A 23,545-nucleotide genomic window follows, 5' to 3' on the forward strand; every position below is an offset into this window, starting at 1 on the left:
TTCTACCACCGCTGTGTGCTACAGGGTCTGCACTTTAAGTACAACAAATGTGTTACTTCCTCTGCAATGATTTTTAATTTTACCATTCACAGTCTGACAGGACTACTTAAACTTGCTGAGTTGACCTTTCCATGATTTTGTGCTAAACCTCCTTCCCTCCCTCCACGTTCCAACTTCTCTTGCTCTACTATGTCAGGGAGAATACAATTGACTTCCTGTTGCGCGCTAGCACGGACGTCAGTTAATGGTCAACAGTACTGGTCCAAACAGACAGGTAGAGAGGCAGAGTCACAGGCAGCCACTGCATACCAGGTCGGCTAGCATAGTGATTGACAGGCCGTTCAGGAGGTGGTTAGCCTGCCATCACTCCTCAGTAATCCCTGATCAGAGAGTCCACAAGGCACAGAAAAAGGACATTGGATACGGAGTTAATTTATTAGTCTCAATCCTATTCCCACTCCCTTTTAGGTAAAGGAGGATAGGCAATCTGGGGAAAGGTGCTTCTTAACATGCTGTTTCTGAGGGTGGATCAGGTGCCTGTCACAGGAGTGGTAGGCATGAGGCTCCATTTTTACTGCCAGGTTCAGATGAACTCAATTTCCACGTGTGTATAGACGGGCAATCACAGCACAGATGCATTTATCATCTGATTTCTATTAAGACAGATCTGGGAGGCCATTTGGCCAGTTAACTCAAGTCTTAATTAATCACATGTTTTGAAACTTCTCTCAATGTAAAGAAGGAGAATCTGTGTCCATCTTCAGCTTCTGTGAAAGAAGACTGGTCCAAAGACTCCACTTGTTCACTCCAGAAAGGAGGGGAGGGAATCTGCATTTTGGGTTTTGTCTTAGAAGAAATAAAACAACCTGAGTCTTAGGTAAATTCTAAATATATTGCTGAATATAGCTTTATGATGTTAGGTGCTATAGGGTCAACTAGGACTCTTAGTGACCCTACAACTGTACCGCATGTAAAAGTAACCACGCCATCTATCTGGTCAGGAGTGAAGAGCTCTCTTACAGTCCTGTGGTTCACTATATATAGTCTATGTCAACATAAAAGGCCCTTTTGAAACATCCCACATACGTACTATTTTCAGATGAGATAAAAGTCTCATGACGTCTGCCATGTCTGCCAAGATGAGCAGGCGTGTGACGGCTGATAGTAAAGCCCTGGCTGCCCGGACCATGGTGCCACGCTTCACTGAGGAACACGGGTCATCTGCAAACTCTGAAGAGGCGATCCTCATTGTCTCACCTGCAAGACAACCACAGAGGTGTGTGGTTAGATGGAGACTCAAGACATAGGGATCCCAGAAGACCTGGGGACACACAGCTAATGTCTTCACCACAAAACTCTGTTTTTTACTTGGCACTTTATCCAGCTCTGATGCAGCAGCATCTCCATGTCAACCGAGTGAGTGCGCGCAGACGTGCGCTGTGGGCAGCATGAGATACTTCTAACACCATCAATCAGTGTGTATGTTTAATCCTGTTTGTTAAATATGGAGATAAACTTTCCTTGGCATTATCTTTAGTCTACATTTTCCTTTAAACCAAAGTATTTGATAGTAAGGTAATTGAGTTACAGGGAGCTCTGGTGGCTTAGTGGTAAGAAGCTGCACTGCAATCCAGAAGGCACACAGTTGGAATCCACTAGCTGCTCTGCAAGAGAAGGACAGGTAACTTCCATGCGGTTAAATGCTTCTGAAAACCCCAGAGGATCATCTAAGTTCCAACTGGCACGCAACAACAATTGAGGTACAGGTCGTGGAGGGAGCTGGTGGTTTAGTGTTTAGTGTTGGCTGCTTCCCCAGAAGTCACTGGCCCAAGTCCACGGTTCCTCTGAGGAAGAATGACGGGCAGTTTTCTCTGGGAAAGGCTTACAGACGTGGAGACCTGATGGAGAGTGGCAATGAGTAAGAATTGACTGGAAGGTTGTGGATTTTGAAGACAACTAACCAAAGGTGTTGCTCCAGGAGAAGCTGTCTGGTGGTCTATTTCCATAAGGTCACATCCAGTGGAGACACTGTAGAGGACAGTCTTACTCTGAGAGATATGAGGTCACCATGGATCAGAGTCAGCTCGAAAAGCAAAGGCTTTGGAGGTGAGTTCCCAAAATGGGCGCTCCGCCCAGGAGGCAAGCCCTTAACCTCATTAACACTGCACTCTTGATTGAGCTAATCAACAAAAGATAGATAACAAGGATATTGAAGATATGTTCATTCAATTCTCTGTTAAAAGGCTATCTTTAATACACTAATTCAGCAAACAGTTTTAAGTACACACTTGTTCTTAAGTACACACACAGGCTCTGCACTAGGCTGTGGGATTGAGAGATGAGTGAATAGGTATCTAAACAGAAAATCTAATGTGGTGGTTCAATTCCATGAAGGCATTCAATTAAGAATGCTGGCGAGGGAGACAAGGGCGTTGTTGACTCACTTAGAGTGGGACTGAGGGAAGCTGTCAACTTTGATGGTACACAAAAGTGGGAAGAGCTTCCTGGGATGCAGGTCCACTGTGTGACACTCCATGTTGGGGTCCCAAGTGCTGGGAAATGCCCTGCCTGGAAGTTCATGGTGAGGAGAGGTAGAGCATAGAGGAAAGTGAGGCAGTGGTGCCTGGAACGTCGTGTAAGAACTTTATGCTGTATCCTCCCCAAATGGATGGCCACCCGATAGCTAAAAAGAATGAAGTGACTTTAATATATCTTCACTTTAGGCATATAATTTGAGTGCAATAGAAAAATTAAATTGGTGGCTGGAACATGGCTAGCAATTAATAAAAGTAGCTAATGCAGTCTGAGAGAATTGAAAAGACATTAGGCCAGAAAACAAACACGTAATTTCTGACAGAAAAAGACGATACTGATGTCCTCTCTGGGACAGAACTACAGATTTGGGAACTGATTTGATATGAAGACCAAGGGGAGGGTAGAGATGATAAAAATACTGTTACAATAAAATGAAGGTGTTACTGTCATGTGTCTGATGGTTGGAAGAGACCCGCCAGCGAGTTTTCAGAGGCTGCAAATCTCATGGGAGGAGGCTGTCAGTCCTTCTCCTCCAGAGAAGCTGGTGGATTTGAATTACGTGCTTTGGGTTGGCAGCACAACTCCTTACCACTAGGCCACCCAAGCTCCCTCACAATAAAAGAGAAGGGTATATGATTGCAAAAATGGATCCTCAGGAGCAGGAAACAAAATGAGACAGTGGACCAGGATGATGATCCATGAAAGTTTCAATAAACATGAAGAGTAGCTAATATGACACATTAAAATTAGGGTAAAAGTATTCATCCAATATTTAATTTATGTTTATTTCTCACTTATTAACTGAAATCTAACTAACTGAAATGAAACCAATGATAGGGATACACATCATTGTGTCCCCTGTTAGATATGCTAAAGCTCAGGAGGTAAAAGGAAATGAACAACAATTGAAATTGTACAGAAAGATAAGAAAATAAAGCAATTGTGTCAGTTAGTGTTTGAACGACTTAAACTCTCACAATGATACTTAATAAAAAAAACAACAACTAAAAATTGGGAGAATAGGGGCTGTACTATTGGATTTCCAAAAGAGGTTTCTATCTGTAACAACTTCTGGGCAGTGCAATCTTTATACCTATAAAGTACAAATAATACAAATGGCTTGACATATAACAAATGGCCTGGGAGAACTTCTTAAGTGCTTGCTTCACTGTACTGACAATGGTAAAATTTTTAAGTGTGTAATCTCAGGGAAAGAAATAGTCTCAATACTCAATATCACTATTGTCTTCCTCAAGACAACAAGCACAGCTAGTGAAACTTTGATTGTAAGTTTGAGAGTGTATTATCGATTGGTCCCACTCTTTATGTCCAAAATAACTTAGAAGTAAGAAAATACCTGCCAATATAAACATTTTTTATTTTAAAACAAAATGTAACACATTAAACGGTGGGTGTTTGTCTGTGAAACTGATGCTCATTCTATATTCCCTGTGTCACCAGAGAATCATGTGAATGAATGCCTATTTATGCACAAGCTGGAGGGAGTGCCAACACAAATTAGGAGCGATGCAGGCTCCTGAAGAGAGAGAAAATAGGAACAGCATGCAGAGGACAGAGCCTCAGGAATAGAGAATTCATTTAGGAAGTAGGTGGCAAGCCTAACAGAATGGATGGCATGTGGCTCGTCCTTTGATTGGTAGGCACGGGTGCTCGGTGAGCACTCTTTAAATACAGAAGACATGAATTCATGAAAGACAATTTAGAGAATATATAGCAAAGGAATAGAAATATTTAAAACTGTGGCCTTAGATTGTCTTGTTTCAACTGTGGAAAACACTGGCCCTGTTTTGTAAAATCAAGTAATGGAGAATGGAACACAAGGAGAATGAAAACAAAGAGACATGCAAACCACACAGTTAATGCATAGAAAAATAGTAAGAACAAATGAAGAAATATACACACAAACAGGAAAAGAATGTCCCATATGGCAGCCATACTTTTGAAAAGTAATTACCATTTCCCAGTTTTCTGTATAAAATGAAGAGCTTCCCTTATGAGAATTGAAAAGTGAACACAATTAAAAGAAACAAGAGTAAGATCGGCAATTTTAGTTATTATTGTTAGGTGCTGTCAAGTCCAACTATGATTCATAACGACCCTATGAAGCAGAGATCTGAACCTTGTCCTGTTCTATTCCATGCTCAGCATCTCTGACACACTTGAGCACACTGCTGCATTCACTGTGTCAGTCCACCTGTTTGAAGGTCTTCCTTTTTTTCTGACCCTTCACTTTTTCTAAGCTGGTATCTCTCTCCAAGGAATTGTCTCTTCTAGAAACATGTCCTAAGTATGGGAGACATAGCTTTGTCACCATCCTTGAAGGAGCACTCTGGCTGCACTTTCTTTAAGATAATTTGGGCTTTTTTCACAGTCCATAACATATACATTCAGTACTTTTCTCCAACACTGTGGCTCCAAGATCACTTGTTCTTCTGTCATCTTTATTTATTATCACCTCTCAGATGCATAACAAGTGATGGAAATGACCATAAACTGAAACAGGCACACCTTAATTTTCAAACTGAGATCACTGCTCCTTAGCAACCAGAGAGCTTCCTAACAGCACACTTGCTCAATTCAATAAGGTTCCTGATCCCTTACTGCTGGTACGAAGAGTATTGATTATAGATCCCAGTAAGATGACAACTTCAATTTTTTCTCCAAATGATGTTGCTTATCCATCCAGTGGTGAGAAGGTATTTGTCTCTTTTTGTGTTGAGATGTAATCCATATTGAAGGCAATGGTCCTTAAACTTCAGTAACACGTGTTTCAAGTCCTCTTCATTTTAGCAAGCAAGACTATGTTATATGCAAAACATAGATTGTTGATGAGTCTTCTTCTGATCCTGATGTAGCATCCTTCTTCACAAAGTGCAGCTTCTCGAATGACTTGCTCAGCATACAGACTGAATAGATATAGAGAAAGAATATAACCCTGACATAGACCTTTCCTGATTTTAAGCCATGGAATGTTCCCATATGAACAAGAGCCAGTGGGAATGAAGTGAGAAGCGGAAGGGGCACTGAAGGCAGTGGCAAAACTGGGAATTAATGTGATACCTAATGACATGTTTAATAACAGGCACAGCCCTGGACGTGCTTACCAACTTAAACCAGGAAATTTGGAGGACAGGTACTCAACTGATTGCACAAGATTAATATTTGCCCTCAATCACAGGAAAGGTGATCCAATAGAATGTAGGAATTCTCAAACAATATCATTATTATCACATGCAAATAAAATATCACTGAAGATCACCCACAGAACAGCTGGAATAGTATATTCACAGGGAACTGCTAGAAGTTCAAGCAGGACGTGGAAGAAGACATAGGAATATCATTGCTGATGTCAGACAGCTAAAAGCAAATAATACAAGAAGAATGTCTATTTATGTTATTGACTATGCAAAGGCATTTGATTATGTGGCTCATAATACACTATGGCTAACATTGATAAAAGTGTGAAGGCACAACCTGAATTATGCAGATGATACAACTTACTTTGCTTGCAAAAATGAGGAAGACTTAATAAAGTACTGATTGAAGCAGATAAAAAACTACAGCCTTCATCATGGAATATTTATCAGCACGAATGAGACAAAAATCCTCACCAATGGACCAATAGGCAACATCATAAGAGATGGAGAAAAGATTGAAGTTGTCCAAGATACTTAATTTTGTTTGAATCCAAAATCAATACCCAAGATAGCAGCAGCCAAGAAATCCAAAGACATGTTGAAATGGAGAAACCTGCTGTCAAGGACCTCTCCAAAGTTCTAAAGAACAAGGATGTCAGTTTAAAGGCTAAGGTATATGTGATCTAAAACAGTATTTTCCATTGCTTCCTATGTATCTGAAGGTTTGACAATAAATACAAAAAGCCGAAGAATAATCAATGCTTTTGAGTTGATTTGTACATAATATAAAAGTAAACAAATTTGTCTTGAAAGAAGTGCAACCAGAGTGCTCCTTAGAGGCAGGGATGATGAAAATTTGTCTCACTTATTTTGGCCACGTTTTCGGCAGGTATCAGTTCTTGGAAAGTGACCTCCTGCTGAGAAAGGTAGAGGGTCAGCAAAAGAGATGAAGATCTTGATGAGATGGACTGACCTGATGCCTGCTGTGGTTGTTTTGCGCTGTCGAGTCACCTGCCACTCAAAGCGACTCTATGTACAAAAGCCCTAAATCCTGCTCTATCCTGTGCCAATCTTATTGTCTCTGACAAACCCATCCCCATTACCAGTCACTGAATCAGCCCATCTCATCGAAGGTCTTCCTCTCCTAAACGGTTCCTCCACCGTCCCAAGCATGATGTCCCTCTCCAAGGACTGATCCCACCTTGCAGCATGTCCAAAGTATGTCAGACAAAGCTTCAGAATCCTTGCCTCTTTCAGGAGCAGCCTGCTTTCTCCCTCTCCAGGAAGAAATTGTTTGGTCTCTTAGCAGTCTATGATATATTCAATACTCTTCTCCAGGATTACAGCTCAAAGGCATCAGTTCTCCTATCATCCCTAGTCATCATCCAGCTTTCTGATGCATAGCGAGTGATTGCAAAGACCATGGCCTGTATAAGGTGCACCTTAGTCTCCAGACTGATTACATATCAAAATAATCTTCAAGGAAGGAGACTGCTTCAGCTCTCCTGCACAAAGCAGGTCTGTGATTGACTCCCTGAACTTTTTGCTTAGCACTGGAGTGTGTAACCATGTCCCCACCAGGGTTCCATAGGCACCATCATTGCCTTCTCTCTGTCACTACTGTTAAATTGGTCCTGGATCATAGTTTGACACTCTACTGGAGCTTCCAATGTGGTGAATTGCAAAAGGAGGAGATTGCCCTTCTTCTTCAGTGTATTCAAACTGCCAGAGAGGTGATGCCTTTGGGCTAACTGTGAAAGTTGCTGTTGGCTAGCGTCACAATCCCCTGAGGCTATTCTAGTAGCATTTCAATTTCTTTATTTTTTAAAAATTATTCTTTTGTGTGTTTACCACCAATCTAACAACAATAACAACAACAACAACAACAACATAGACAGAGCTCTGTCAACCTAGTGGACAGAAAGTTATGCTACTAAATCCAAGGTGGGTGATTTTAATCGGCGGCCCTCAGGCCTGGTTTTAACTGTTTTTCATCAAACATTCTTCTAAGTGGTGTAGCACTGGTCTATGCATTGCTGTACAGAGATAACACGTGGTTGCTATGATGTAAACACGGTGACACTGATGTGCCAAATGCGATAATAGTTACTCATGGTGGACAGTGTTTGGTGGAGCAAGCCTGGACGCAAGAGTGTCATCCACTTCTGAAATAGCTTGCCTCTGGAAACTCTATGAACATGGAGAAACGACCAAAGTTATACAAGTGTTCAGGTCTTTCATTTATAGGTCGCTATGAGTCATCTAAGACTCAACAGCAAGAACAACAAAAAACCCGTCAAATCAGATCTGACTGGTACTGAAGAAGATTACCCTTCCTTCTCCAGCAGAACATCTGGTGGATTCGAACTGAACTTCTTAATTTTTAACACCTGACATCGTCAGCATAGGACACTCTGGTGGCCTAGTGGTAAGGAGTTGTACTTGTAACCAAAAGCACATGATTCAAATCCACTAGCTGCTCCATGATTTAATGTCTCTGAAAACCCACTTGAGGGTCACCTAAGAGTCAGTTCCAACTCAGCAGTACACCACAACAAGGATATAGGTGTCTGTCTGACAAGGTATTTAATTTACTCAGTGTTATGAGGGAGAATACAAGGCTTGCCTCACCTTCTACATTTTGGTCCATATAAAACTGATACTGAAGCTAAGAAAGGGGGCTAGGGAATCCTCTCAATGGAATGATCTTGATGACGGATATAAAAATTGATTTTTCCTTCCACCCCTAGCTCGACTTTATCATTTAGAAAGCATCCTGGCAGCTATAATGATTGGGGAAGACAGAGGCTGGTGAAGTAGTTCACGTCTTTGCTTCTCCCTGGTTTTGTCTCCGTGAATATTTGCTCTCCGGAGCAGAGGGAGGGCCATAGCAGGTCAGTGGTAGAATTCACCTCTTCCTTGTGGGATTCTTGGGCTAGCAGGCTGGCCAGTAGGCCCTGGGCAGAGCCACACTGCTCTTTTAGTGGAGTCATGCATGTAAGAACAGCTTACTTAGTTATCTGCTTCCAAAATGAGCAAAACAAACCCAATGGATCCATGTGAACATTCCAAAATTGAGACGCTGCACTCAGAACCACTGGCCTTGGTCTGAGGTACATTTTGCCTTGCACTTGTTCCTCTTACAACTATCAAACTCTTAGACAGACTTGGGTACATAAAAGAAGCTTCCCCTACAACTGTCCTATCTTTAAACTTGAGTACAATAGCAAAGAAAAAGCTTCTCTCTGTGGTTAAGTTAAAGATACAGAAAGAACATTCCTGGGGGAGGGTCCTGACACAAACCTGTTACCAGAAATCCCCTCAGCAGTCCTCAAGAAGCATCTTAAGTATTTAACTCATGATGACACTGTCAAATCCTACAGAGTCACATATTTAATCTCAAATAGTCCATGTGTGTACTTCCAAACAATCACTGTAAAGCCCACTCCTTGTTTCTATAAGGTGTTTCCACCTCTCAGACTTCCTAGATATTACAGCTTTCAGAATTTATATTGCTAACAAAGTTGTTCAGAACAACTTAAGCTTCTGATTTTACCTCATAAATATGCCCGTGTTAATCTTGCACCATTGTCGAGCATGTGATTGCACTTTTGAGATCAGATGGTTTTCTAGCTCGAATCTTCATTAATCTCTTCACTTTTAATGTTGTAAGCATTTACACAATGGCCTAGCAGCCATAAATTGGCAGAGGACAATAATCAAGTGAAAAATGTTAAGTTGATTTTTTAGTCTTTTGTTTGTTTGTTTTTTGCACTGCCAGGGGAATCTGGGGAGCAATAGTGTATCTCACTCTAAGGTGGTTATGACTCAGGTGCATAATTAGGTAGAAAAGCTGACAATTTGAATTGTTCTCTGCGGCCCCAGAAGGAGAAATTTCATATCTCCTCAAGCAAAAGCTGCATTTAAATAAGCTACATCCTAGGATCGCCTCAATTTGCACATGGAGCTTTCTAGAAGAGTGCTTTGCCTAGTTTCATTCCTTCAGCTACCCAAAGGCAAAACAAAGTTTCTGACTAAACACAGAATATTTGAAAGAATTCCTTATTTGCTAACATATACACAAGCAATCATAAGGAACCTACTTGAAAACCACTTGGATATGATAAAAATGAGAATGCTGTGTCTTTCCAACAAGGCTAACAAGCTGCATGGGCTCTTTTTCATTCTTGGTACCACAAAAGCTCTCTTTTTATTGTAATCTGGTCTCCTGCCCACAGAAGCCCTCTGAGAAAACATCAATTTGGAAATGACAATTTCTGAGGCTACCTCCTGTGTACAGGTTCCTAGACTGGAGACTTGCCACTCAGGATGGGAGCTCCAGCGCCTGCTCAGCTCTCATCTGATTCACCACGACACAGAAGCTCTAGTGGAGGGCAGCCTTCAGGTCAAGTGAGGCCAGCATCTGGACCTCCACAATGACAATCCCTGTCCTGGTCACAGTGGCAGAATTGCTAAGAAATCAGCACACCTCAATATGACACCTCTCCTCACCTACTAAAACCCCAAAGCAGCCACGTGGCCTTGGTACAGATACTTGCTTCAATGGTTTGCACAGCTCCAAAGACAAACTGTGTCCTCATTTGGTTAAGCCCTGTGTTCTTTACAAATGTAGAGAACTGATTCTGTTTCAGTCAATTTTCCTCCTATCATGGCATATTCAGTATACAGAAGACCTGCAAATGTCAGTAACTGATGATTAAGTGTATTGAATGTTATGAGCTATTACCCATCATTGGAGACAGTATTGCATCACCTTGCAGAAGGCACAGATCATTAAATGTATGAATTTTAATTATTTCAGCTTGTAGCTTTTCTCTGGGTTGGAAGGAGTAGAAAGTGTAGGGTAATTTTGTATTACAGTAGCGAGCAAGATTATATGGCACACTTCACAAATTAGACCTTCGCAAAGACCTACTAACTGTGTCAGCATCCGCATTTCATGAAAAAGAGATTAGTGTCTTGGGGGCTTGAATACAATGGAAAGTCATAAAGGTGCAAGCATTTAACCGTGGGGTGCTTAGCTTACGAGAAAAAATGGCATCTAAAGGATCAACAATGAACTAGATTCACCTAATATCTTTTTAAATTAAAAATAAATTTATGAACATGTTTATTTTATTGGGAAATAAATGTGTTTCTGAAATGTATGTTATTTATCAAAATATGCCCTTAAGAAATATTTTATAAAACCTATTATAAAGTAGTTTTTAAAGCAAAGAAGCATCTAGCAAATTCTCTTTAGTATAAAACCAACATTTCAACAATCTTTTAGGTGTTAAAAAAGCTCTCTATAAAAAAAACATGTTGCTGACTTATTTACATTCTGAAGTCAATAAATTTTTCATTGATCAGAATCTCTATTCTCTTACAATCATTAACAGTAGCTTAACACAGAAGCCAGGAGTGCAACATAGAATTTGGTAGCTAAACATAATTTCAAATATATTTTTTTAGTGCCATGAGAAAAGCAGGAAATAATAGCATGACCATTTTCTAGACTGGACAGCAGAGGTAATACTATCGTGAAAAATTGTTTGTTTTGTGCACCACTGAGTTGGAACCAACCCATACCTGACCCTCCAGTGGGTTTTCAGAGGCTGTAAATTGCTTAAGAGGAGATTACTCATCTTTCTCTCATGGAGCAGCTAGTGGACTTGAACCACGTGCCTTTGAGATGGCAGCACAGCTCTTTGCCACAAACCACCAGTACTGCCTAGTATCTAATTTTAAATAAAAGAGGTAGGCATCAAGCTATATCAATATCTCAAAGTTTCCTCCTACATCAACTAAGTACAATACTCAATTGAGACACCTCAATTTTCTCATAATGATTAAGAAACTATACAAGGACATACAGATCAAAGAAGGGGAGGATAGATGTTATAATTTCAAATTCTATTTACTTTGAAGACAATATCCATCCTCACAAACTTTGATTTGTGTTTGCAAATAAAGCTGACTATCCCATGGACCAGCAAAAGAGCAGATACGTCTTGGAGTAAGGGTAGCCATAGTAATCCTTGAACACAAAAATGACAAAGCTTCATGTCACATACTCTGGGTATATTGGTAAGAGAGGCTATTGTTCAGAAAGGCAAATGCTTAGACAGGTGGAGAAGCAGTGAAAAAGAGAAAAACCCTCAAGATGGATTGATATGATGACTGCAGCAATGGACTCAGGTGGTCAGGGATGATGAAGTTGGCAGAAGATAGGACAGGGTTCAGATCCACTGTTCATAGAGTCAGTGTAAATTGTACTCTACTTGATGGTACCTAACAATGATCACAAGACGGGTGACTTCTAGGACAGAAAAATCTCTACCAAGCCATTTAAGTAGGTCCTTGTCTTCTCTCAGTAATTTTGGAGTGAGCCTCAACCAGTATGTCAGAAGCTTACTCAAATATCACTTACATCAAGTCACTTATATTTCAATGTGTCAGAGATGACAGAAAAGGCATAGGATAGGACAGGGTTCAGATTTGTTGTTCACAGGGTCTCTATGTGTCATGCTCAAACTATGGCATCTGAAAAAACTAGCAAACCAATGAATTCACATTTTATCTTTAAAGTGTAAGTAGCTGTTTATGTAGTGCAATAAGTCATACTTGTGTATATGGAGAAAAGATTGAAGATGTCAAGGATTTAATTTTATTTAATCAACACCCATGGTAATAGGAGCTGAGAAATGAAAACATGTATTGCATTGGGAAACTCTCTTGTCAAGGACCTTTCCAAAGAGCTAAAGAACAATGGTGTTAGTTTAAAGACTAAGATGTATTGGATCCACATCATGGCCTTTTCAATTAGGACCAATGCATCTGAAAGTTAAACAATGAATATAGGGATGACAGAAGAATTGATGCCTTGAGTTGTGGTGTTGGAGAAGAGTACTGAACACCCTGTGGAAACAAATAAACTTGTTTTATAGGATGTGCAAATAGTTTGCTCCTTAGGCGCAAGGATGGTGAAACTTGGTTCCAAATACTTTGGGCACATTGTCAGGATGGACCATTGTTTGAAAAGGACATCATGCTGGGAAACGTGGAGGGTCAGAGCAAGAAGGAAGATCCTCAACAAGATGCACTGACAGTGATTGTAGCAATGGACTCAATTATTTAAAAAATTTGGAAGATAGTGCAGGATAGGACAAAGATCTGATCTATTTTTCCTAAGGTCACTATGAGGCATGGTTGACTTGATGGCACTGAACAACAACAACTTGTGATTATGCTATCATTTTTCATACAACATACCAGAAATCACATTTTCCTTGTCCAAAGCAGATAGGCAACTCTTTGCATGCATCTTTTGAAAAAAAAAAAAAGAATCTCTTTGGCATCTAGTCAGAATCAATTCATAGCTGATCCTCCAGCAGGGGTTACCAGAGGCTGCTCAGAAGGAGAGTTCCCATCTTTCTCCCACAAAGCAGCTGGAAGATTCCCACAACCCACGTTTGGGGTAGAAACACAAATCCTTATCCACAAGACCACCAGAGCATACACAATTAATTTGTCTTAAAAGTAGCATAAAAGCAAACAAATAATTTTCACTGAATGGCTGGTTAAATTAATTTCCTAAATAATGTTTGAAAATCTGGAATAAATGTTGTTTCTATGTAACAGCAGTCCTTTACATAATCTAAATGCAGTACTAGTTCTCCTGAGAACTACTGGTAGATGAATAATCTATCAGAACATTTCCTTAAATGACCTTAAAAAATGTCTTTCAAGATCTAACATAGTCAAGAGGGCCTTCAATGCCATGTGTGAGTCAGGAGTGCACCTCAAACCTCAAGTAATTGAGTTAAAAGCATTCTAAATATTGGTTATTGTTGTCCATTTCCATTGGACTGATTCCAACTCCTGGCCAGTTTTTGAGGAGTAGAATGGCTCTGTAGAATTTCCAGGGCTGAGACATTTAAGTAAAAGATAACAAGGGCTCTCTAGGTGGTTCCAAACCATTAGTGTTTTTGAGAAGTAGTTGCATGTGTGCTGTATCCTTTGTGACAATGGGAAACATCTCTAACATTTAGGATTGTCTCAATCAGAATGGGCTTGGTAAAACTTTTTAGAAGCACAATACCTGCTTCTAAGGAGCAAATTATGTTTACAATTGCTACAAATAATGTAACAGGTAAATTTAACTTTTTCTAAAACAGCCAGTGACTAAGCAAATCACAGGAACAATATCCATTATGAGGAAAGTTAAAGATAGAAACTTCTACCACATATCTAAAAAAAGAGGAAAAATGTTCTGAGAGTGGTATAGTAAATATGGTACAATGTGCTTATAGAACTAGAGTTCAGTTAAGTTATACTTGAGAAAATGGATTTTATCTATTGGTTTGGAGATGAATCAAAGTAGAAAGATCAGATACGAGGATTTAAATAGTGTTTGCTTTCATTTATTATCTGCCATTATTTCCCCAAGATTCTGAAATATGATTATAAGTCTTTGTTATTAATTTATAGATGCTGCTTGCATTAAAAATATTCAAAGGAAGGTATCATATCTAAAGCAACATTGGTATATCAATTGCCATAAAAAAGTGCTAACAGTAAATATATTTGTGTATCACAATACTTGACAATACGTACTGTATAAAATTGATTTGAGGTAACTCAAAACTCTAAATTCAAAAAGACAAACTGCCCAAAGTTGCTAAACAAAGCTTTCTTACCCTTCTTAATTAATAGCTTGTCATTAGGGTCATGACAAATCTCAGAAAGCTTTCTCTCCTTCTGACACAAAGGTGCATATAATGTTGAAATCAGCATCAACCTTGACAAGGGGAAACATTCCAACAGAGTAACATTTAGCCTCTGGGGTGCAGGAACCATGGAGGTTAGGGATATGGATGCTGTGATAGTTTAAAAAGTTGATAGTATGATGATCATACTTATAGTATACATTCAAAAAATATAAATAATTATATATAATTTTGGTCAGCCTTTCACACACTCAATAAGCATTGACTATACTTGCTTGCTTATTAATGCCAACGTTTGCCAGGTCCTGGAGATTGGAGATTAAATCATAATTCCTTCCATTTACTTCTGACCTAATAGCTCTGAGTAGCTCACTAACAATATCTACTGTTCATTATGAAAATACTTCTTTCTCCATAGAGGAATGTGTGGTAAGTAGGTATTTAAAAATAAAATAAAAAAACCCTTCATATTTGGAGTTAGGAATCAAGGGAAAAAAAGGGAAGGAAGGCAGGAAGGCAGGAAGGAAGGAAAAGAAAAAGGAAAAAACCAACAAACAAATCTCACAGCTCTTCAGGTTTTTTCTCCTTATGGTGACCCTGTAGGATAGGATAGAACTGCCCCCCAACTCCAGGGTGCACCTACAGGGGCTGTCTACCACATCTTTCTCCAACAGAGTACCTGGTGAATTCAAAACACAGACTTTAAAAAAAAAAACACACCACAGACTTTTCAATTTGTTATAAAGCATTTGATCAGTATGTTTGCCACCAGGGTACCTTTGGAAAAGGACCTGTCAGATGTGAAAATAGATATTATTGGGCACAAGTGTGTGTGTGCACGTGTGTGTGTGAAAGAGAGAGTGTGTGTGTGAGAGAGAAACATAGACAGAGTGAGATAGAGACAGAGAGACAAAGAGTCAGACACAGAGTGAGAATGAGAGTGTGTGTGAGAGTGTGTGTGTGTGTATGTGTGTGTGTGTGTGTGTGTTGTCACTATGATTATTGGTAGTAATCAAGCCAACCCCTGAATCAATGGAAAAGAACGCCTGCATTATCCCAGGTTTTGTTACAGTCAGAGATGCAATGATCTAAAATGTCTTTACTGGAAGATTCTCAGAAGTATATGTTCACGCTTTTCTTCCTTTTCTTTCTGTTTGAAACTTGCTCAGCATCCTAACAATACATAATCCTTCAATGACAGATGCATAGTGGAAATGACTTGGAGTCAAATCTGGATGCCCCATAAGGAAGCTGAGACTTCTACGACTAAACCACCGATATCAATGCATATATAAGGGTAAATTTGTCTATCTCCCCAGTGGGTACTTTTAGCTATACCAGTGAGAAATGACAAACAAGAATAGGTTAATACACCATAACCTCTTCTAATACTTTCTACTAGGGGGTTAATGAACAAAGAATACAAATGAGACTATTTCACACAAATTGAGTCTTTATCAGTAGTTAGTTCTTAAGCTTCATGTTGAGCAAATCTGGATCTTGGTGAGATTTAAGGAACACTCTAATTTATTGGCCCCTAGACTGGAAAGAAAGGTGAGATTGAGGGCTCCAGGGCTCTCCTTCCTCCAGACTAAGGAAAGGAGTGCATCAGGGATGCATCCTATCTCCATATCTTTTCAATCTATATGCAGAACAACAGATTATTTGGGAAGCAGGGTTTTATGAGAAGGAATGTAGCATCAGGATTAGAGGAAAACTCATCAAAAACCTACATTATGCAAATGACACATTCTTGCTTGCTGAAACCGAAGAAGATCTGAAACACTTGCTGCAGAAGGTCAAAGACTGTAGTCTTCAATATGGATTGAAGCTCAACATCAAGAAGACAAAGATTCTCACCAGCAGGCCAATTGTCAGCATCATGATAGAGAAGAGATTGAGGTTGTTAATAATTACAGCTTGCTTGGCTCCACAATCAACACTCTTAACACAAGCAGTCAGGAAGTCAAAAGATGAATTTCAATGGAAAAATATGTTGTCAGGGACCTCTCCAGAGTGCTGAAAAGCAACAATGTCATTCTAGAGACTATGGTACACCTAATCCAGGCCATGGTCTCCTCAATTACTTGTTATGCTTCAGAAAGCTGGACAATGATTAAGGATGACAGAAGAGGAATTGATGCCTTGAATTGTGGTACTGGAGAAGAATTTTGAACATACCATGGACTGCCAAGAAAACAAACAGATCTGTCTTCGAGAGATTGAAACCAAGTTTCTCTTTGGAGGCAAGGATTCTGAAGCTCCGTCTCCCATACTTTGTCATGTGGCCAGGATAGACTGGTCCTTTGAGAAAGACATCATGCTTGGAAGGGATGAAGGATAGCACAGGAGAGAAAAACCCTGGATGAGATGGATTGAAACAGTGACTGGGACAACAGGGTTGGTGTATCAAAATTAGTGACACTGACTCAGGTCAGGGTTCAGAGCTGCAGTACATAGGGTCTCTATGGGTCACAAGTGACTTGACCATACATAACAACAACTACTACAATTTGCTTTGACTTCAAAGGCAGCTGAAGGATTGTATGATTATTTATTGTATTGTATATTTTTGCCAATTTGTATAGACAGCTAAACATTGCCTGGACTGGGGGATTATATGGTTGTTGATTGTATAGTGTTGCTTGTTTCTATTCTGAATTATAAACTGTTAACTGTTGTGTGTTGCTATTTTGATTTATAGACTATTTACTTCCCTAATAAACACCACCACTGTGGGGAAAAAAGTAATTGGAGGAAAGTGTGAAAAAGGACTGAAAGAATTAAGATCACGAAAATTCAGTGGCTTTTAACCTTGTTTCTCTTTCACCTGGGAACATGATCCACTAATCTAGTTTACATGATGTACTCAGAACTTCAAACTCACTGCCAGCCAGCCAGTTTTGACTCATAGTGACCCTCCACTGGGTGTCTAAGGGTATAAGCCCCATAGAAGGAGATTTCCTATCTTTCTCCTCTGGGGACACTCGTGGATTCAAACTGCCAGAGAGGCACTGCCTGTGGGTTAACTGAGAAACTCACTATACACTACACCATCAGAGCTCCCTGTTGCTGTTGTTGGGAAATCATCGAGTCGGAGCTGGCTCATAGCTGACCCTCCATCAGGTTTTTTCAGGTCAATAAATCACACAAGAGGCGATAGAACATCTTTCTCCCATGAAGCAGCAGGTGGATTTGAATCACATACTTTTGGACTGGCAGCCTAACTCCTTACCACTACCCAAAATGTCAGAAAACATTTTTTTAAAGTATGACAGCTACGTTTTCAAGTAATAGGTTCAGTATTTTTCCTTCAACCTTCAGACACATTTTATTTTATAAACTAAATGAAAATTTGAAATAGGAATCCAATTTCTAAATGGATCTAAGAAAATAAAGAAATATGCTCATTTTACAGCTTTACCAGACATTCTAGACATTCTTTGGTGTGTTAAAAATGACACCCCTCAGCAAGTCCCAGTGGATTTCAGAGCCTGCCTCTTGTGGGTTGCCCTCCACGCAAAGCTACACCAACTCTGCACTTTATGATATTTATTTCTTTTAAGATAAAAAGAAGGAAGAGGGAGAAATTATTTGAAAATTAGTCTGTATGCATTTACTAGTTAATGCAGGTGACCATATTTCTTGTGAAATAAATAGCAAACTCACACTGGAGTGCAATTTGACTTGTCCTATAGGACTGCCTAGAAGGAAGAAATCTTTTGCTTGTGGTAATGTCAATATCCCATGCTACATGGCAGCATCATGAAAATGAATGAAGTGGTATGGCTATTCTGCATTGTTCCGTAAGCGTTACATCCCCTGTACACTGTGGAGTGGAGTGACTGAGCAGTAATGATTGGTTAGCCCCACTGGTGGCAGGTCTGATTAGTGGTTAGTAATTAAGACAACTGCTTTTGAGCAAAGCACATAAGACAAAGAATAAATCTTTTTTGTTCAACATCACCATCTATTTTAAGTGGGAAAGAAAGGTTCTTCTCACCAAAAGGTAGAGAGATGGGAAATACCAAAACTCCTACAGATAGAGAGAATATTTCTATTTTACATTAAAAAATATTGCTGTATAATATCCAAAATTAAGAAGCATAATTCAAAGGCAACTTTCCTCAATAATCAAGAGGAAGAGTAAAAAATAGACATGTTGGTCCAACAGGCAGAGACAGGTGCGACCTTAGCAATAGAGGAGATCTGGTCTAAGCTGCCTTTGAGGCTATCAGCACTGTGACACTGGCCAAGCAGAATTACTGTTTTTTGGTTTTGACATTTTTTTAATTTAATATTATTTTTTGTATGTGTGTACTGTCAAATTGGATCCTACGGGTACAGAAGGAGATAGGCCCTCCTCCAGCAGAACATCTGGTGGATTTGAACAGCATACCTCTGGGATTGCAGTACAGCTTCTTGCCAGAATTACTGTTTTATTAGGAGTAGCTGATGTCCAATTGCTCCCTGAGCCATAGTGGCCTTATGCACAGTGGGATCATACTGAAGTGATCCCTAGGGGTATTGTCAGCTGGCTTTTTGAAAGTAAGATCAATAGATCTTTCTTCCACCTGTCTTGTAGAAACACACTTGAGGCTCAGTGGCTGGAAACTGAACAAAGGGCTCCCACTCATACTGCCACTAAACCACCAGCTGCCCAGTGTTGCTAGTAATGTGGGAAAAAAGATTAGATACGAGCCCACCAGCATTCTATATACAAACAATGGATGGCATTGTTGTTAAGTGCTGTCTAGCCAAGTATTAACAACAGACCTCAACAATGCCGTATCTGTTCCATCCTTAGAATCTCTCTGATTATTTGATCCCGTTGCTGCAGCCACAGGTTAATCTTTTTGAGGGTCTTCTTCTCTTTCACTGACCTTCCACCTTTCCAAGCGTGATGTCTTTATCAAAGTAACAGCCTCTCCTGGCAGCATGCCCAAAGCATGTGAGACAAGGCCTCACCTTGTCCTATTCTGCTCCATCCTTATCATTTCTCTGATTATTTGATCCCACTGCTGCAGCCACTGTGTCACTCTATTCATCAAGGTCTTCTTCTCCTTTGCTGACACTCCACGTTTCCAAGCATAATGTAAGTTATCAAGACAATAGCCTTTCCTTGCAGGATGCCCAAAGGGAAGCAAAGCATCACCATCTTTGCCTCCAAAGAGTAGCCGGGCTGCATTTTCTCCAAGACTAAACAATGAATAGTAACTTACATTTAATTCTTATAAGAGAATGTAGCCTCAATAATCTTCAGCAGGTCTACTTGTTATCTTTACCTAATTCGACATTAAAGATCCCTTTAAGATGCAAAACCATGGGCAAGCATGCATGTGTTATGTAAACTCCATTGAAACCCAGCTTCAGTATTTTAACTCCACTCACAGCTTTGGCACCAAAAGCTGATAAAAGCAATAAACTGTGTCATTTATAGAATTTTGCCTGAAGGTTCCTTTAGGTTGGGTGTGCTACAAATTCTAATTACATTTGAGAATCCCCAAAGCCAGTATTTTTGATAACAAATAGAAGCAGTTCGGTATCAACCCCCAAACAGACAGCACTGCAGCAATCTCTTTAGTCCTGGTCTATGTTAAACTTCAACGTTAGCGTGTCCGCTGCGTTTCAGGATGGCTCGCTCCACGGAACCACTGTTGTCAAAAATGATTGTTAAAGGAATCATACTAGTTGAAGTTGTGGGTATTCCTGGAGCTTACTTTTTGTTTAAGAAAATGAACTCAAGTCAAGATTTCAGAGAACTAATGGGCCAGAAGTATCCTGTAATCTTGGAAGTTTATTACAAGTCTATTGAACAATCTGGAATGTATGGAGTCAGAGAGCAAGATCGAGAAAAATGGCTGAACAGCAAAAATTAGAAGAATCCAGTCATCACGTTCAGCTTCCCATTTAAGCTGTTTGAGACCTGGGGAAGAAAGAGATGAAAGATGAGCCCACCCCACTGGACAGCTGGCGGTTCCATGGACCACCTGCCTGCGTGACCACTGTGACCTGAAGCTCACATCATATCCACTACACAAAGTCCACTGACTGCTGTTTTCTCTATGTATCAATATTTAAAACACTCATGGTTTACAAGTAAAAGATTATAAAAACGAAAAAAAAAAAACTTCAACGTTAATCAGTGTTACCTCCGTACTTATATTTATCCTCTTTTTCTCATCCTTGATTAGTAGGAAGATATAGTTAAATTTCCAGTTTGTAAAATTATACAATAAACAATTATAAAGTACTTATCAGATATGCCTCCCTCTCCCCAATAACATGCCCAAAATAGGTGAGAGGCAGTTTTTCCTGTAAGGAAGAGCCTATGTTTTCTCCAAGATATATTTGTTCATTCTTTTGGTTGTTCATAAGCTCAATTCTAAAGCATTGATTCTTCTGTCATCTTTATTCAATGTCTAACTCTCAGATGCATAGCAAGTAATTAATTGAAAAGACCATGGCTTGGATCAGGTGCACCTTAGTCTTTAACTGGCATCCTTGCTTGTCAGCACATTGGAGAGGCCCCTGACTGCAGACTTTCCTGATGAAACACATCTTCTAAAAAATTTGCAACAAGGAAGGATTGGTAGTCCAGAACTTGGACTTGGTGACAGAAGTGAGACTGGATGCAGAATGATAGAATTCTGTAAAATTATTTTTTTTCCTTTATCAATCCTCTGGTGAAAAAGTCGCACAGTCATTGCAGATCAAGTCACTTGAGAATGTCTATCCCTTCTGTTATCCACTTTTACCAGCTCCCACACTGGCCTTTGCAGTGCCGCTGACTTTCTCCAGCCTGTTCTTGCATTCCTTGCGCTGTTTCCTTGACATCTTTTTCTTCTCACACAGGCCATGTTGTTCAAGTCTGTGTTTGAATTAGGGCTTTTTTTAAATGATCCAAGGAGTTGTAAATGATGCCAAAGCCTGTTGTCTTGCCACCATGAAAGTGGGTTCTGAATCCAAACACAAAGATGACACCTGGAGTGGTCTTGTACAGTTTTGCTAATTTTTTCTCAAATTTCTGTCTTAGTAACTGTTGCCTTCCCAGGATGAAGAACATCAATAAACAGTTGTTTCCACTGTAATAGTTAGCTGGTCATATGCTTTCTGGTCTAGATATAAATGACACAAATACACCTGAAAGCCTGCACAGGAAACAGTTTGGTTACATATGTGGGAAAAATCATTGGAGAAGCTCAATATCAGCTGTGAAAAACAGGTCCGGTGCTGATTGTGATTGTTAATTGCTTTTATGCAAGTTCAAACTGTAGCTAAAGAAAAGCAAATCAAGCCTACAAGAACCAAAGTTTGAACTCATGAATTTAAAGATAATCTCAGGAACAAATTTGAGGCCTTAAATACTAATGAACGAAGATGATCAGATGAACTTTTGGAGGATATCAAGATTATCACTCATGAAGAACACAAAAAGTCATTACAAAGACAGAAGAAAAAGATCAAAATGGATGTCAGATGAGACTTTGAATATTCCACTAGAGTGCCAAAAAGCCAAAGCAAAAGGAAGAAATAGAAATGTTAAGAAGCTGAACAGAAGAATTAAAAAGGAAGCACTGGGAGACAAACCAAAGTATTATAATGAAATGTGCAAAGAGCTGGAATTGGAAAATCAAAAGGGATGAACTTGCTCAAGGTTTCTTAAGCTGAAGGAACTGAAGAACAAATTCAAGTCTCGGGTTGCAATACTTAAAGATGCTGTGAGCAGAATAGTGAATGATCCAGAAAACATAAAAAGAAGATGGAAGGAGTATACAGTGTTACTATACCAAAAATAATTGGCAGACACAGAATTTCATGAAATAACATACTATCAAGAACCTATGGTGATGAAGGAGAAGTTCAAGTGGCTCTGAAGGAATTAGAAAAAAAAAAAGAAAAAAAGGGGGGGGGAAGTGCCCAGGAATTGATGACATACTGACATATTCCAACAAATAGACAATGCCCTTGACATGCTCACCAAGCTGTGCCAAGAAATTTGGAGGATGACCACCTAGCCAACTGACTGGAAGAGATTCATATTTGTTCCAATTAAAAAACAAAATGTGAACCAACAGACAAAATAAATTATCGAGCAATATCATTAATATCACATGCAAGCAAGATCCTTCTGAAAATTGTAAAAAAAAAAAAAATGATTGGGACAGCACAGCAACAGAGAACTGCCAGATGTGCAGCCTGGGTTTAGAAGAAGCTCTGGCACTAGGAATATTATGTTGTTGTTATGTGCCATTGAGTCGCCTGCAACCCTATGTACAACAGCCCTAAACCCTGCTCTATCCTGTGGCAATCTTACTGTCTCTGATACACCTACCTCCATTACTCCAGTCACTGAATTCTCTCACGCTGTCCCTCCACCCTTCCAAGCATGACTTCCCTCTCCAAAGACTGATCTAGTCTTGCAACATATCCAAAGTATGTCAGATGAAGCTTCAGAATCCTTGCCTCCAAGAAGCAGCTTGGCTTTACCCTCTCCAGGATGAACTTGTTTGTTCTCTTAGCTGTCCTTGGTATAGGCAATACTTTTCTCCAGTATCACAGCTCAAAGGCATAAATTCTCCCTCTATCATCGCTAGTCATTGTCCAGCTTTCTGACACATAACAAGTAACTGCAAAGACCATGGCCTGTATCAGGAGCACTTGAAAAATTTCCAGACTGGCATCGTTTCTCTTCAGTACTTTGGAGAGGTCTCTGATAGCACACTTTCCCAGTACAACTCTTAGTTTCCAGCTGCTGATACCAAGAGTGTTGACTGTAAAGCCAAGAAAACTGATGCTGTTGACAATCTCAACCTCTTCATCATCTATCTTGATGTTGACAATAATCCTAGTGGTGAGAATTTTTGTTTTCTTGTTGTTGAGCTTCAATCCACATTGAAGCTAGCAGTCCTTGACCCTCTGTAGCAAGCGCTTCAGGTCCTCCTCAATTTCAGCAAACAGGGTTGTGTCATCTACATAACACAGATTGTTGATAAGTCTAGCTCCAATTCTGATGCATATTTCACCTCATAGAATAATTACCTCCTGAATAATCTGTTCTGCATATATATTGAAAAGACATGGAGATAGGACACATCTCTAGTGTACACCCTTCCTGGT

At 39.7% G+C, this 23,545-nt stretch overlaps 1 protein-coding gene across 3 annotated transcripts in view; it reads right to left on the reverse strand.

Moving 5' to 3' along the window:
* CTNNA2 (catenin (cadherin-associated protein), alpha 2) overlaps nt 1-23,545 on the reverse strand; it is a 1,691,926-nt gene that overhangs the window by 1,363,131 nt on the left and 305,250 nt on the right. For all 3 annotated transcript variants that reach the window (XM_006900179.1, XM_006900178.1, XM_006900180.1), the window contains exon 3: nt 1,091-1,257. In XM_006900179.1, the coding sequence (XP_006900241.1) occupies nt 1,091-1,257 (167 nt within the window). The remainder of the gene's footprint in view (nt 1-1,090; nt 1,258-23,545) is intronic.

The sequence above is a fragment of the Elephantulus edwardii genome, unplaced genomic scaffold (genome assembly GCF_000299155.1).
Source record: "Elephantulus edwardii isolate Elephantulus edwardi_28Jun2011 unplaced genomic scaffold, EleEdw1.0 scaffold00275, whole genome shotgun sequence".
NCBI lineage: Eukaryota > Metazoa > Chordata > Mammalia > Macroscelidea > Macroscelididae > Elephantulus > Elephantulus edwardii.